The sequence below is a fragment of the Stegodyphus dumicola genome, chromosome 5 (genome assembly GCF_044657685.1).
Source record: "Stegodyphus dumicola isolate Sdum_Otavi_A_Nest chromosome 5, ASM4465768v1".
NCBI lineage: Eukaryota > Metazoa > Arthropoda > Arachnida > Araneae > Eresidae > Stegodyphus > Stegodyphus dumicola.
The window spans coordinates 168,953,127-168,971,226 of record NC_140772.1 but is presented as its reverse complement, the minus strand read 5'-3'; the positions used below and the strand labels follow the sequence as shown (position 1 = coordinate 168,971,226).

Genomic DNA, 18,100 nt, shown 5'->3' with positions numbered 1-18,100 from the left:
AAATTCAGATTAAACTCACAGTTATAAATTGAATGCCCAGATGGACTCTATTTTATTTCATCTGTAGAAATTGTCCTTTTGAATTACTTAACATCTTTCAAGTCAGCAGATGTTTTTTTCACCGCAAACTTATAATTGTCTCTAGCCTTTCTTCTGTTAAGCCAGCCAACACTATCAATAAATCCAGGTTCTTGAAATTTTTCATGTAATTTAAAGGCTTGTGCTTTCAAAGAGTGTATTTCTTTTCCTTTTTGCTACCTAAACAAGAAATAAAGCATCTCACTCACTTTCTTGTATTCAGCATCTTTCATGCTTTTCCTCTTCTTTAAAGTATCAATATATGCTCTTTTCATACACCAAGATTTGATTTTGAACTATTTCTCTTTTCTTCCTGTTGTACTAATTCAACAGTACATGGCAATTTTATTACTACTTTCCTCTTTCTCACTCTCTCTAAAGTATCTAATTTAATTTTCATTGTTGTTTTGTATTCATTTCTTCTTGTTTAATATCTGTACTTACACAAACAACAAAGCAGTTGTAAGCCTGGATGTAAACTGAGAAGCTGTACCAAAAATGAGCTAAACTTTTAGCTTACATTATAGTACAAATCTAAACCTTCAAACAAGCCTGCTAAGTAAGTGGTAATACAAAAAAAAAAAAAAAAAAAAAAAAAAAAATATGCGAGTGGTGATTCGGCAACAGCCCCTGACTTTAGTTATCTACTTGGTTAGCGAGATTCAGAGTAGGATAGGTTTGAGTTTCTGGGAAAAGAATGAAATATATCACCAAATTCTTTAATTCCAAGAATTGTGTCACAGAGAGAAAGGAACAAAATTAAAAAAATAGAATACCTTGACAATCCCTTGAACAAAACAAGAAAACACGCATACATTCATATGCTTAAATATGTACTGTAATTATTACAGCACTAGATTACTTAAAACATACCTATGCTGTTTGCACTTATAGGCGATGTTAGAAATGATCACAGTTTATTAATAAACCACCACATTATTTCAAAGGTAATTTTTTGTTTAACCCTTGGAAATCGCTTAGCAATTAAAAATGTGATATTCGAGTTTGTGAAACTGTACTCTGTGCTGTTAGTGTTTGCAAGAAAATGCAGTTTTCTAAAGGAATATTTAAACCTAAAACTATTTGAAAGATGTGTATTGTTTTATTATCAAGTGTCTTTAATACATTTTTAAAAATGTCTACTTTTTAAGATGATTTATAGTTATCTATTTTCTGAACTCTGTCATAATTGTTTTTAACCACTATTTGTGTACTTTTTTAATATAGAATTTCTGTAACTGGCCAGAAGAACCATTTGAAGAAATGGACAGTACATTAGCTGTTCAACAGGTATGTAATAATTTTCAGAAAGTTTTGCATACTTTTTAGCTATTTTAAAATTTTTCTCTTGTCACTATTTTAATTATGAAATTAATTTTTCTAGTTCATACAGCAAACCATACGTAAGGATCCTGCTAATGTTGATGAAATATTGACTCCACCTGATGGTCAAGATGAAGGGGTTTGGAAGTATGAACACCTTAGGTAACTGCAGAAACTTTTAAAACTGCCTATAATTTCATATGATGGTCTTTTTATGTCTTATACATGTTTTTTAAGTCCAGTATTTGTCATGATAAATATAAGTGATTTTTTATAGTAAAGTAATGGTCATTCTGTTGTATTTTAAGCATTCATGTTTTTCTGATTTGGTTAATCAACTTTGTCCAATTTACAGTACTAATTAAATAATCTTTTTGATACATTATGTCTAAAAAATTTTTTTCTTCTGTGGCATGTAATTTCATTTTCAGTTTTTACTTAATTGTTAAAACATGAAATTCTACATATTTTAATTTGCAGGATGTTCAAAATATAAAAGAGACACATTCCACTTGTTACACTTACCTAGTTGACATTGTATGAAAGAGAATGTACTTTGTCCATTCAGGAAACACGCCTCAGTCATTGAAGCGCTCTCTTGTGATGTGTAGGATGCACTGTATTGTTAGGATGAGCAGTTTAAGTTGCTAAACCGAAATTTGGAAAAAAAATTACATAAATGAAATTTGTGTTGCAGTTGTTCCAGTTTTTTGGTGTTTTCTGAGAGGACCAGCCAGCTAATTATCAGAAGTAATTTTATCATTATAATTTTCTTGCCATTTTAAAACAGAAAAATGTTTTGCTAAATGATGTGCAAAATATTCGCCTCAATGGCTAGCCAAATTCCAAGAGCTACGAATAAAAACCTATCACCAAAAATAAAAAAAAATAAAATAAAGTGTTCAGAAGCTTCGAGAACATCCCTATGTGTTTATATCTGCTGATCCAATTAATAGACAGCTTTGTTTATTTACATTACTCAGCCTCCGATTCTGGTTTTAATTCTTAACTAAAGACCAAAAATGAAAAATATTGCTTGTAATGAAGGTCAATATTCTCTGCTCTTGATAAATTCCACTATAGCAGACATGGGGCTACATCTAGTGACAAAAAAAAAGATACTAATTAAACATTCTATCTAAAAATTCATATATAGTTTACCCATCCTGACAGTGCATTTAAATGGCACTCCATACAACACAACCTGTGATACAGGTTATCGACTGATGCATGTATGACACACACCCACCCTGGAAAAAGGTAAGTTTGCAGCAGCTTACCTTTTCGAATTGTTTGCCTTTTATCATCCTTTTTCGCAAGTTTAGTTTCATTTTCCTTAAACCTAGGGTTTGCAAAGGAACAATATATTCTCAGAGTTGCCAACTCTCCCGATTTAGGCGGGAGACTCCCGATTTTCAACCACTCTCCCGGCAATCCGATTTACAATATATTTCTACCGACTTTTTCTTATTCTTAAAATTTATCACGATTTTTATGGAACTTGGCTTGGTACTTCGTTATATGAACAAACAAAAAAAAAAAAAAAAAAGTGATTTTGGACGTCTGAAAGCAATTGAATTTTATCTAGATTATATCTAAAACAAAACCTTGCGAATTAGAGGAGAATTTCTGCTTTGTGAGTGAGAGCATACATATCCAGAAACGTCGTTCTCCAGTTCTCCAATGGGCATCCATCTCCACTGCTTGTCATCTGGCATATATCGGCTAATGAGCACAAAGCAAGCTCAAAGCTGTTAGTTGTATGTTCTTTAGTTATTTCGTTCATCTTGTCCTGAGTTGTGTGAGTACACGTGCCTTTGGGAAATAGTTTTAGAAATTATCATCTTTTGTTATGTCTGCGAGAAAGGTGAAATATTCGTGTACGTGTCAAAAATCGTACGCAGTTGACTTTCCTTCCATTATTTCCTCAAGGAAATGTAATAAATTTGCGATGTGTACCGTCTGTCGTTGTGATTTTTCGATTTCGCATGGTAGAAGGGCGGATGTTTTCAAACATGTGCGTACACAAAAACACAAAGACAACATTAGTTTTTTTAAATTACATTGAGTTGTTTTGAAAAAAACGAAAAATTAAATTTTTCTTCGGAAACAAAGGACCGAAAAGTTATTATTGTGGAATGTCTGTTCTCTGCCTTTTTACTGAAGCACAACCTGCCACTGAATGCATCGGATCACGCTGCAGCTTTATTTAGAAAAATGTTTCCCGATAGTGAAATCGCTAAGAAATACTCAAGTGCAAGGACCAAAACAGGTGCAATTGTTAAAGAAATGGGTTTGAGAAATAAATCTTTAGTTATTGATTGCATTAAAACAGCTCCATCCTGCCTCTTTACGAATGGAAGCAATAATACCAATTCAAAACTGTATCCAATTGTTGTTTCTTTTTTTAAATCCAGTGTCTTCAGAAATTAAGTGAAGTTTACTTTTTGTCCCCACTTTAGAAGGACATTCGACAGGCTTTAAAATAGTACCGCTAATTATTAAAACTTTAAAAGAAAATGTAGTCCCTCTGGATAATTTGCTTAGCACTTGGTGCCGATAATGCACCAGTAATAATAGGCTTGAAGACTGTTGTTGCAGGCATCTTAAGAAAGGAAAATTCAGATTTGCAGATTATAAGGTGCACCTGTCACCTCTCAAATTTAGCAGCTGAAAATGGGTCAGCTTCTTTACCAATAAATGTGGATAAACACATTGTTGATATTTATTATTATCTTGAAAGAAGTTCTAAAAGGAAGGAAAAAATGAAACAGTTCCAACAGCTGCATAACTAATATTAGTGATGACGCATTAGAAAAACTTTTATTAGCGAAAGCAGTCCTACGTGGCAATTGCTATGAATAAAATTATGAAGTTTCTTTCTTAACAAAAGCAAAATCTGCCACTAACATTTGTACGAAAACTGATTAAAGTGTCTTTTCTTTTTTTTCTTTCTCCTTAAACGATGCAAGCAATAAAACGGTTTTTTATGAGTAAGGTATTTTTGTGTTCCTTGCATTTAAGAATTAGTAACTATTTAAAGTTAATTCGTTATTAAAAACTATATTTTTATCATTTAAAAAGTCTTTTTAACATTGTGAAAAATCTCCTGATTTCTTAAAAAAGTCTCCTGATTTTTGAGTGTCATAGGTTGGCAAATATGTATTCTTTTCAAAACTAAGCTTTCAAGAATTTATGTATTTCACTAATAAGATGATTTTCCATTATTTTGTAGCATGTTTTTAAACAATTATTGCTCTAAAACTATCATTTACTAGTGTGAAATTCACATGAATTTACTAGAGTAAAATAATATAATAAAATATTAAATACAAATATTTTTACAGTTATAAGCTTATATACTTTTGCAATATGATTCCGTATTATAGCTGATGCTGTTAAGTTGTGATTTATTTATCTCGTATATGTACGAATTTCTTAGATATAGATATTTTAGAACACTTAAATGCTATCAAAATATTTAAAGAAATATATAACTTATGTTTTTATTAAAATACCTAAAAGAATTTCTTTTTTTACTTTTGTTTAAATAAATTCTTTCATGAAACTAATAATTTATATTAATAACCTTAGATTTCTTTCATTTCAGGCAGTTCTGTATGGAACTTAATGGTTTAGCTGTTAAACTACAGGTATTTTTTTTCATTTGAAATATTTTGTTGATTATATTATACATATGTAATAATTATATACATATGGTTACCTGCTTATTATGACATATTTAGTTTCAGTATGTGATACTAAATGGGAAATAGTTTTTGAAAAGCTGTCTAAAAGGTAATTACGAAGCTGTGACACATGCAAGTCTAGTTGGGCTGAAGTTAAGAGTAATTCAGTTTTAACATATGTTTTTAGCAAAAATAAATAAATAAATAAACTCGGTGACGTAACAGCCCTAATGGCCTAATGGACCTGACTTTCTTGACAGTAATCATTGCTCTCTGCAAACTAGTACATAGTTGCAGTTATCTTTTTTTTTTTTTTTAATTAATTTATTTATTTTTAACCAAATTCAGTTTACTGCTGTCTTTTTCATTACACAGATTTCTAGCTATAATTTTAATTCAGAAATAAGTATTTTTTAGCAAAACATTCTTTCCCTGATCCAAAGTTCATCATTACTTCGGCAGCTGCCGCCATTAGTTTTTGGTGACGACACCTGATTACTTACTCCTTTTTTACCAATGACCCCCAACGCTTCCGCAGACATACAAATAGAAGTTGAACATTATTAAACTTCGTCCATCGACGGACAGCAGATGTCAATCAAAATCAATTCACTCACTGATTGGAGAAACGAATACGGAACGCGTTAATAACGCAGTAGTGGAAACGGCCCTTTAAAGTTAGATTCCCTTGTTTTTCCATAATCATTTTCTTTTTAAATTTTAAATTCCTAAAATACGAATATTTTCTTCATTTAGAAAGCTTCGGTAACTGGAAGTATGTGTGTACAACCAACGACTGCTAAAATAATGACCAGTTTAAGTACTTAAGGCAAGTATACATACATATACTTCTGGTACTGACAATTGCAATAAAAGTGGGAGGCGTAACTAGGTGTCATAGCAGTCCCATAATGGCTAATCGTTTTTGAGTTATGAGAGATATGTACACTGCTCAAAAAAAAAAAAAAAATGGGACAGTCCTATATCTCCCGATCTACTGGGCCGATTGACAAAATTCAAATTGCGTTCTTCATGTCTCGAAAGCGCGACTTAGGATATATATTAGTTTTATATATAGCACTATTCTAACATAGGTATTTTGACACAAAATCGGACTTTTTCTGAAATAACATACCAATTTTTTTACATATTTCGATTCTACGACTCAAATTACGCCTAAATATGAAATTTTGTAAAATTTGGAGTGAAATTTACGGAGAAATTCACAAATTTATGTTGGCACTTTTTTGTCAGTTTGCGCCAAGAATAGTACATTTGGCGAACTTCTTAATATATGGCAACCTAGTTTCCTTTCCTGTGAGCGGAAAAAAAGTCACCATCGTTCCTTTTTTCCAAATAATATTCTTTATATTATATTTTTAATTATAACTTATTATTTTAAGTAATTTTTTCTTTTTCGAATTTCATTTTAATTGTTTAAGTTGCATGGTTTTTTTTTTCGAATAACTATTTTAAAAATTTCTACTTACCTATTCGAACTGCGTAAATAAAGGTGCAGCATTTATTTTTTTTCAAATAGTTTTCTTTATATATATTTTTTGTCATAGTTATTATTTTAGGTAATTTTTAAATTCTTAACTTTTATTTTAATTGTTTGTGTTGCATTGTCTCTTCGGATAATTGTTTTAAAATTTTCTATTTATTCCTTCGAATTGAGCATTTTAAATATATTTATTAATATAAATTTTCCAGAATTTGATTTTATTTATTTGAATTGCGTTTCTTTCGGAGGAATACTTTGTAACCCAGACTACGATGCGTTTGAAAACTGCATATATTAAAAGAGAAAATACAGTAAAGCACAGTTAACACGCCTTTCAATGTTCCGTTCAGAAAAGATATATATAAATAAGAGAGATATTTAACTTAAGATTGCGACATTTTAACTTAGGATGACTTGCATACACTGCTTTAAACAGTTTTATCATTGTGCCCATTGCTTTACACAATTTTATCCTACATTTGGCTTCTTAAATGTTATTCATATTTTAGTCAAATATTTTATTTTTGAAATCGTAAAAATCAAATATCATAAGATTAAAAAGTTTTAAATTAAAAAAAAAAAAATACAAATACTAAATTTTACCGTAAAATGTATTTTTTCTTCTCTTTTTCTTCAGGCATTCTACTTTATTCTTGCTCTTTTTCTTCATTCTACTTTATTCTTGCCCTTTTTCTTTAGGCATTCCGCAAGTATATTAAAAAATATCCAATTTTCGAAATATCTTGATATTTCTGACAATCATTTTAAATAAAGTTATCGCCTTCCATTTCATAAAGGCCCACAAACGGCCGAGCGGTAAAGTCGCTGAACACTGATAGTTCACTCCGGGGTTCGAATCCCGGTAAACAGGCTGGTTGCATGGGTGTTTTCGTGGATTTTCTCATGTGTACCGTGTATGCCAGCTGATTTCCCTTGGAAAGTTCTTCACAAAGGCATCCTTCCTTTTAGGCAGATAGCCCTGCTTTGACGTAACTTAATAATTCAATTCAATCCATTTCATCAATATTTGGTCAGAGCTTTTATCAGTCTTTAGAGGCTAAACATTTTGAAGGTATGAGATGAAAGGAAAGACTGGTTTCATCAAGAAGTTTTGGTTTATTTAATTATGACAAAGCACACTAGGGCTATCTGCCTAAGGGGAGGGATGCCTTCGTGGAGGACTTTCTAAGGGGAACTGGCTGGCATACACGTTGCACATGGGAAAAAACACGAAAATGCCCAAGCAGCCAACACGTTCGCGGGATTCGGACCTCGGACAGAACTACCAGCGTTCGGTGACTTTATCGCTCGGCCGCTGTTTCATCAGGAGAGAAAAAAAAAAAAAAAAACATCTTTAGGTGACATCCACATACATCACTGGATAAACTCCTGAATCTTCAAATAATTCGAATGAGAAAATCATGGGATTCTCCATTTATGATACGATATGATGTTCTATAACGTAATTTAAATTTATACAACCATATAGTCTAAACCATATTGTCTTTTCTGTTAACCACAAGCTCAATTAATGGTATTTGCTGGTGTACACGTCCAAGTGTTTTTTCTTTGAACACCTAAATTCATTGAAGTATCCTGAAAGTATCTTCAAAAGCGTCCAACTTTTTTAAACATCTTGGTATGTCTGAGAGCCAAATTTCCCTGCAAATTTTTGCTTACTTTTCTCTCTAATTTTCTTCTTTCCTTCTACAGTTATTTTCAGTGCACACACAAGAAAATTAAGATTTTTCGATTGCTAGACTTCCATACATTTTGCTTTCTTGTCAATTTTTTAAAATATCAATTACATGAATTGCGTTTCAGCTGAAGACAGCTTTTCATTTTCTAGTCATTTTAACTATAGATACAAAAAAGCGAAGTCCAAAGGATAAATATTTTAATTAAAAGATTTTTGCTAAATGACAAAGAAATAAAACAGTCCAGCAGGGTTAATTCTGTACCACCGAGTAACCCGATTCTTATATCGGCTGAATCAATCTAAATCATATTAAAGATCATGTTTTTTTATACAATCTATAACGCGAGAGAAAAATTAGCTTCTTAAAACATTCTTTCTAAGAGGATTAATATAAAAGATTATATTTATATATATATTTTTAAAGCTGGGACTTGAACCAAACTGTAAAATTTTTAAAGTTTAATTTACATGGGGGTTATAATTAAAGTTCCAATTTGAAATGGTCATAAAAGGAAAACTACCGTACCAAATGTTATCAAACTTGGGAATCATGTAAAGGAGGTTATGAGAATTTATTTTCAGCGAGGAAAAAAAAGTTAAAAAAACTTATCACCAGGGGGAAAGTGACGCTGTATACAAGATTCTTAAATGAAATAAGACACGAAAACATCTGTTTAAAATGTGTTTAATATTTTCCGAAGCGTGTTACAAAGCATGTTCAATGTAGCGTCTAGCATTTTCCGAAAGCAAGTTAAATCCTGTTACTGCATTCTCAACAGCAGCTCTTAGCAAATCGGGGGGGAATGTTACGGACATGTCAGTGTTTAACATTTTTCATTTCTGCCAAATTGTTTACATTATCACCATAAACAGTGCTTTTGAGAAAACCCCATAGTTAAAAGTCACAGAGGTTGAGGTCTGGTGGGAAGAGGGGAAGTGTTGGCCTATAAGACGTTCATTCGTTAAATGTTGCCTAAGTAACTTTTCTTACTTCAAAATTTCTTAAGGGTATGCAACATATTAAACCCGCGTAACAAAAGGTTAAGTTAGATTCTGACCCATATTTCGTTTAAAAATATTGCATACAGCGGCATTTTCCCCCTGGTGGTGAGGTTTGGAACTTCCCTTTTTTCGCGGAAAATAAATTCCTATGATCTCTTTTACACGATTACCAGGTTTGATAACATTTGATCCAGTAGTTTTTGTTTTATGACCGTTTCAATGTGGAACTTTAATTATAAACACCCTGTATATTATTAAATTTTAATTGAAGCTATGCGTTATATGTATACCATGCGTAAGATTTCCGCTTTTATAGAAAAAATAAAGAATTGAAGCAAATATACTTAGGATAATGGAACAAAACTGAAAAAAATTCCCCTCCCTCCGAAAATGAAATATTGAAACTTCGACCTTCAATTTATTGGATTATCGAAATATTCAATATGACCTATCTTCTAAGTCCTAGTTCCGACAACAATTCCGTCAAAAATTCCGAATTACTTAAGCTGATGTAAAAGATTTAGTATATATTCACTGTATGTTAGTAAAGTAATCAGAGTGTAATAAAAATAGATTATAGAATTTACGCTGATGCAACTTTTTGTCTGACTGCACAACATGTAATGGAAGAGAAGGCTTGTAGAGATCTGTTTTTGATATGTCTCTAAAAGTAGATGTCATACTCCTTTTGTCTCTTCAAAAAACTTTCCTTTGAGAGGCAACTTTAGTTTTTGGGAAAGAAAAAAAATCACAAGAAGACAAATTTGAAAAACATGCAGGACGATTGAATACACATACTTATTTTCGGAACACAAGCGGTTCTCCGACTGGTTATTGCATAATGAAAAGAGGCATTATCATGCAATACAAAACATTTGGAATACGTTGTCTGACTGAAAACGTAAGATTAAAAGTCATCTGCTTAATTCACAACCATTTACAAGTCAACTAATGGGGCAATTGCAGAATCGTTTTGATCCTGAGCTTGTAAGACAAACGTAATATCACTGGATTTAAACACTTCTTTAATCTTCCGAGAACGTTCCATCATTAGCTCATATTCCAAGAATATTAAGTGAATACAATTATTGCAAAAGAAAATGAATATTCATTTGCACTACGGCTTGGTAGTTCTGCTTTTTATGTCTAAGTATACAACAATATTTTAAATATTTACAAATAAAATATTAAATTGGAGATTTAATTGGACCAGTTGCCTAGCATTTGAAGATTGTTAAATACTAACTGTTTGTTGCGAAGTCTAACCCAGGGTTTTGCATGGTTGGTTTTCGTAGTTTTCTATGTTCTCTTTACAAAGGTTCTCTATGAAAGCATCTTAACCAAATAGCTCCCACATTCTTTCTATGTTCAAATAACCAACTAACCTAGTTTAAGCGCCATTTCCAAATGAAGTTACTAGCAAAACCCGAATACTCATTAAAAATCATGTAGCTTGCCAATCAGGAGTAACATGAAAGATACGGCGCCAATAATTGAATTGCTGTTACGGTACGCTGTTTCTAAATTTAGATGGTCATTCCTTAATTATATAGCCTACTAGCGGCCGAGCAGTAAAGACGCTGAGCACTGGTAGTTCGGTCGGAAGTTCGAATCCCGCAAACGGGCTGGCTGCATGGGCGTTTTAGTGGTTTTCCCCATGTGTAACGTGTATACGAGCCAATTTACCTTAGAAAGTCCTCCACGAAGGCATCCCTCCCTTTAGGCAGATAGCCCTCGTGTGCTTTGCCATAATTAAATAATCCAATCCAATCCTTAATTAAATATAATTGATTTGTAACTTCTACTAGAGCTGACGGTAAAAATTGAAGTGCAAATAAATAATATCGTGTGCAATCTTGATTAATATAAATTAAAAATTTTGCATAGAAAAATATTTGCATTCAGACAGAAAGTTTTTTGAAATATTCGCAATTACTTTATAAGAAGGATTTATTAATAACCGTAATAATTACTTATTATATTACTGATGATTAGGATTCAGTTCTTAATAATTACATTCTAAATTAGAATTTTAAGGATATAATGAAAATAAGCTAAGCACAAAAATACATTTTTACAGATTAAATTGACATTAATTACAAAAATACAGAATGTTGGGTGTCGTTTATATAATTATTCTTGCTTGTCCACAGAATCTGCTGACTTATCCAGCCATTAAGTAGCTGCAGATCATTTCTACATAACCATTGAACTTCCATTAATTCAGTCTCTACAGGGTTGTATGTTTATATCATAATTTGACTCTTATAAAAATGATTATTCAAAATCTTATATTTCTATAAAAATATACTATGCTTTAAAAATATGGATGATAGTATCTGCCGCTCTTTCAGTCACTTCAAAAGCAACAGTTTGTTTAGAAATAAATTATGCAGTTAATATGTCATAAAATATTTTCATTAAATTCAAATAAACATTAAACGAAAATTCTCAGTTTTAGACAATTCGATTTAAACGAAATAAAGTAGCAGACGATAAAACGCCGAAGGTAAAAATTTACTCTTAGAAAAACGTACTCTTATTTTTTTAAAAAAAGGACGAAAGAGAGAAATTTAAAAAATTGTTAAAAATTTGAATAATATCATCTATAATTTAAAAAATAGATTTTCATATAGTATTAATAAATATTTATTACGTCTTATTGTGGGAAAAAATTTCATATAATTAATTCTCCGTAAAATTTTACTTGAAATTTAAGGTTAAAAATAGCTGTGGCAATTCAGTGTAACAAAAATCCATAGACCACATTTGGCGTTACTATCGCTCAAAAAAAAGATGCCAAATTTCAAAACGCGAAAATATGTAAATTCGTGTATATCTTAGAAAATTTTGAATAAAAAAGTCTAATTTTTTGCAGATATGCTTAAAAATACACCTACTTTATGATGATGGTAAAAATTTTATAGGTTATAATTCAAAATTTTTTTCGAAAAATTTATAAAAATTATTTAAAAATAGAAATTTAAAAAATAAAACACAAAAAATGGGTAAATTTTATTTGGAATGAACCTAAATTTCGAAATGTGAGAGAAAAAATAAAAAAAGTTTAGTAAAAAAAGAGATATTAATAAATATTTGCCGAATTCAATTAACATTGAGGAGCTAAAATTTTGAGAGCTAATATTTTAAAAACTACTCGTACGATTTTTACAAAACTTGGTATTCTGGCATAATTTGAGCCGTAGAATCGAAATATGTAAAAAAATTGGTATGTTATTTCAGAAAAAGTCCGATTTTGTGTCAAAATACCTATGTTAGAATAGTGCTATATATAAATCTAATATATATCCTAAGTCGCGCTTTCGAGACATGAAAAACGCAGTTTGAATTTTGTCAATCGGCCCAGTAGAACGGGAGATATAGCACTGTCCCTTTTTTTTTTTTTTTTTTTGAGCAGTGTACATACATACACATACATGTCAAGGAAAAATCCATAAATTTATTTTACATTCTGTTCTGAAATAAAGTCTTTTAGTCTGTCCGTACGTCAAAATGGATATTTCCGTTTTAATCTGAAACTCAAAATTTTTCATGATCACAGTACTTCCCTTATTGAATACAAAAAAGTTATAAATATCTTTGATAAATTACAAAAAAGGAAATCTATAAAAAATTATTAATTAGATATCTTATGAAATAAATGTGTTTTTATCTAAATCATTCATATTGAAAAGCAAAAAGAAACTATTAATAGCTGGATTTATTATTTTTAAACCGCTGAGTTTGTATATAAATAACAGGTAGATTAAATTTAGAAGTCAAATATGTTATACTGAATGGTGTTTCTTTGTTTTTATTTTCTGCTAATTAAGGATTCTTTTACTTGTTTTCGATACGATATAAAATTTGTTTAAACTTCTTTATAATTACCGTATTTTTCTGCATATAAAACACACTTCTTTCTTTGAAAATAGGTCTGAAAAACGGGGTGCATCTTATACGTCGATACTCAGTTTTTGATTACATTAATTTCTAGAAATTTCCTCTATTCAGAGTTATGCAATTTTTTTCTTGTTTCCTTGCAGAAGTGTGGGAATGTGGGGAAAGACAACGACCATAGTTGATAACACACATTTATTACTATTCATAAACATAGCTTACATTAAGATTACAATTAATGAAATAATATACGAGCGATCGAGTGACGTCTGCTTCGCTCGCCAGTTAGTCCTCGTCTTCCCCGAAAGCAGGAAACACCTGCTGACGCAATGCATATGTCACACAGTAGGGGATTAGGGAATATCATGACATAACATTTCCCACAGGAATATTACAGTTACATAGAGCTTAGTGAATTTGTATGTGCTGTCATCGACAATCACAGCTGGGTTTGTTAAAAAAAAATACAAAAATTTAAAAAAAAAAAAACTCAGTGGCATAACAGCCCTAATTGGCCAAAGCCTGCAGTGCCGAAAATCTGCTTTCTTGACCGTGGGCCCCGGTGTGCATAAGCATATGCCCTGAACAAGTGGTCGGCTTGGAGTCACAGGACTCCCAGTGTTTAGTCCCCAAGCGAACTTGGTACTCATTTTATCGACACAAGTGATGGAAATCAAGAGATGAAAGGCTGTTCGACCTTGCCTAGCCCAAGAATCTAACCCTGGACCTGTGATGCTGCTGCATGATGCACTAGCCACTGTGCCACCGGGCCTTTTTAGCAAGACTAGCTATGGTTAATTTAAAAATTAAGGAAAGGAAATAAAGCAAGTTGAATAAGCTATTGTTTGACTAACTTGTTCGTATAGGGTCATAACTACAGATTTGGAGGTTACATGGCAACAGATATAATGGGACCCCTTCTTTGTTGTTTCACCCAACCACTTTTTTCCTCCCCCCTTTATTTATGTCCTATCATTTCTTTAATGAAGATGGCTTCATGTATTTAAATGAATGAAATACTTTTCAATAGATGTCTTGTTGATGTGTGTTGTTATATGTTATTTTTTATTCTTGTTTAATCCTATTAAATCAAAAAGAACATAATATCTGAAGCTATTTGATCTCATACAGAGTGAATATGAAATATATGCAATTTAATTAAGGTAACATGTTTGCTACCAAATTAGTCAGTGTACTTTGTTTTTACACATAGATTACAAAAATATGTTTTCTAATTAAGGTAACATGTTTGCTACCTTAGGTTGCATGTATTATTTCATTAATTGTAATCCTAATGTAAGCTATGTTTGTGAATAGTAATAAATGTGTGTTATCAACTATGGTCGTTGTCTTTCCCCACATTCCCACACTTCTGCAAAGAAACAAGAAAAAAATTGCATAACTCTGAATAGAGGAAATTTCTAGAAATTAATGTAATCAAAACTGAATATCGACGTATAAGACGCACCCCGTTTTTCAGACCTATTTTCAAAGAAAAAAGTGTGTTTTATACGCAAAAAATATGGTTAATTAAGGTAACATGTTTGCTACCAAATTAGTCAGTGTACTTTGTTTTTACACATAGATTACAAAAATATCTTTTCTAACTGCTAGGAAACAGATTTATATAATTATTTTATTAAAGTTGATTCTTGATGGCTAGATTATTCACAATTGATAGCAAAGCTAAACTGGTGAGCCTTTACTACTTTCTACTGCTTTACAGATAGTTTTTTTTATTAATTTTAGTTCTAAGAATGATCTCTCAGCTTTCGCTATAGTTACAGGAATCCTTACATACGAGTACGTAAAGTATGCTGTGCGTACATCCAATGAAAACTTAGTGAACATGAACTGTGATTTATTATCAACAAATCTACCAATTTTTTGATGCTGTTAATTTTTCAAGCTCTACTAAATGTTTTAATGGCCCACCAGCGGCCAAGTGGTAAAACTGCTGGACACTGGTAGTTCGGTCTGAGGTTCGAATCCTGCAAACGGGTTGGCTGCATGGTCATTTTGGTGGTTTTCCTCATGTATAACATGCATATGAGCAGCCCTTAGAAAGACCTCCATGAAGGCATCCTTCTCCTGGGTAGATAGCCATCAAGTGCTTTGTCATAATTAAATAAACTAAAACAAATCAACTAAATCCCTTATCTAAAAATGATTGGATAGAAATGTTGATGATACATCCTCCTGAAATTCTTGCACAAAATCAAGTGCTTTGTTGTGGGTCTCTTTCATTTAAATTCATAAGAAATTCAGGTAGAATATCTTGGTAAGTGTCAAGAACATTCTTCGTTCCTTAAAAATGATGATGGAGCTGAATGCATAAAACATCTGTCATTGGATAAAACAGGTACCCTAAAACAAGATTCTGGATCTTTCAATAGCTCATGTATCTATAGCTGAATTATATTTTTTTTCTCTTTCCTGACCTTACTCTAACAGAAACTCCTTTAACTATTCCTCAAAGTTCAAAGATCTCTGAAGGAATAGACACCAGATCTCCAAATTTTCTTTGCATTTTGGTAATTTTCAGCAAGGCATTTTCCAGTAATCCATATGTGATGACAGATGCATGGTTTCAGATTGCAGAGTCTTTGAAACAGAGTTAAAAAATCCTAAAACTTTGTATAACAACAAGTAGGACAAGTTCAATTGTTTAATGTTTTTCATGTTTTAATGTTGCTTTGCTTCAGTCTTTTCCTTGGCTTTCTTTGGTTAGTGAAAAATTCATGAAGTTGAGACATTTCATCACATTGGCAAACCTGTGGTTGGCATACACTGCATTTAATTTGCCAGCTTAATGAGGCAGGTTTAGAATGTTTATTGTCATTTTCATGTTACACTATCAGCTCTAGTAAGTCTTTCCAGTGAAATATGTTGTGACCAAAATATCAATATACATTTTGGACTGTTTTGAGAAACTGGAAAATTCTTGCTTCCTTTAGTAGCTTTTTTGAATTTAGATTATGAACCACACAATGTACATAATAGGCATGCATGCTTTTTCTAATATACATTGTTGCAGAGCATTGTATGTCCCTTTTATTATTTGCTGCACCATAATTACCTTTACTATGAGATTTTGTTAAATCCAAACCATTCTCATACAGTGATTTTTTCTTAATGATCCTGTACTCTTATAAGTTGTAAGCTATGCAAATATTTGATTGTGCTTCTTTACTATTATTTACAAGGGCTGCTTGAAAATTTCTAAGATTGCCTCTGAATCTCTTTCCTGATATTAGAGTTGAACTCGGTTTTGGGGTTTTGGGAAGTGTATACATTGCCATGTCTGAACTTAATGCAAAGCCTTCAATATTTGAACATAGCAAGTGGAAATGTCTGGTGTATTTTATCATAATGGGTGAGGAAGACATTTCTGTGAAAATATAGCAAAGATATGATTCAATTTTATGCTACATTTTTGGAAAATGGTAATGAAGCACATAAAATGTTATGGAATAGTATGTATATACATTGTTGTGCCTCAGTATTTCAGTTGTGGATATGCTTTAAAGACAGTGACTGAATAAGCATATTAAGCAATTTATCATTTAGTAACTAATTTTAAAATTTAAGATACAAACCAGTGCGTAATATTTTAAAAAAAAATTCTACTGTCAATATTATTAAACCATGGGCACGCAATGAACTATGTCTGTTATGGAAACTTTCTGAAAGCCCGTATGCATACAGTCATGAAAAGAAGTACGCATCTGCTAAAAAATTACTTTTGGTTGCAGAATAATTCCAGCTGACATGTAGCTGCTGTGGCATTGACAGTGCTGTCTGAATTTAATGGAACAACATTAAAATAATTCCTGTGTAACCAGATCTAGCTCCAGATGATTTCGGGCATTCTTTGTACTGAAAAAATAGTTGTGAGGTAGAAGATTATGTTCATATTAAGACGTTAAAAAAAAAAAGGCTGTTGCACTAAAAGTGGTATCGCATAACTGTATTTATTTTTTAATCATTCATGTAATGCTAAAAAAGTATTATTCCATGTGAAGGACTCTACTTGGGGGTGGAAGATGGAGGAATATGGAGCTTTTTATAGGGTCATGCAACTTCAAATAAAGAAAAATGACTACTTTTCAGTCAGCCTTTGTATTTTTATCTATTATGTACATATCTTGTGTAATCTAAATTTGCATATTTTTTTCTAAATATTTATTACATTTTCATGCTATAATTATTTTGTTATATCTTAGTATTTGAAATTCTGTATAGATGATTCCAAGAGTTTTGTAAGTAGATTAAGTAGATGAGATATTGCTTGTTGAAATCGGCATAACTTGGTGGCAAGATTTGTTAAATTCGAATATTTAATTTATTAAGAATAATGAGTATTAAAAAAGGAATAACCATAATGTAAGAAAGAGATGTGGAAAAGATATAACCATAATGTAAGGATTCTGTCCTAACATTATGGTTATATCTTTTCCTTTTACCATATCCCTGGGAAGAAAACACAGGGCAAAAAAAATAGACCATGAATAATTCCATTTGAACAGTCTGAAATGACATATGGAGTAACTCAGTGAAAGTGTTTTTGAGCCTAGAGAACAAATTTGAAGTTTTATTCTGGCATTGTGAATCTTGGTATGTAACAAGTGCTCCTGTATATATGAAAATTAATCTGTAATATCTACTATTGTTTTAGGGAGAATATAGGCTGTGTCTTTGCTACAGATGGAGTTATATTTCAATTTCTTTATATTAATTATCTCTTCTAAAGTGTAATAAAATGTATTTCCTTCTACTAATTCAAGAAAGTAATAAAAATTACTTAGCAAGCAAAATTTTTTGCAAACTCTGTTAATCCTTAGAAGTTTCTTAATTGTATGTAATTGTGTAGTTCTATTTATTGTTGAAACATTTTAATGCATA

At 31.4% G+C, this 18,100-nt stretch overlaps 1 protein-coding gene across 1 annotated transcript in view; it reads left to right on the top strand.

Annotated features, from left to right (window-relative positions):
• The window catches only part of Mob4 (MOB kinase activator 4), a 62,810-nt gene that overhangs the window by 21,076 nt on the left and 23,634 nt on the right, over window positions 1–18,100 (top strand). The window contains exons 2-4 of the mRNA XM_085817362.1: window positions 1,306–1,368; window positions 1,463–1,563; window positions 5,012–5,054. Of these exons, the coding sequence (XP_085673488.1) occupies window positions 1,306–1,368; window positions 1,463–1,563; window positions 5,012–5,054 (207 nt within the window). The remainder of the gene's footprint in view (window positions 1–1,305; window positions 1,369–1,462; window positions 1,564–5,011; window positions 5,055–18,100) is intronic.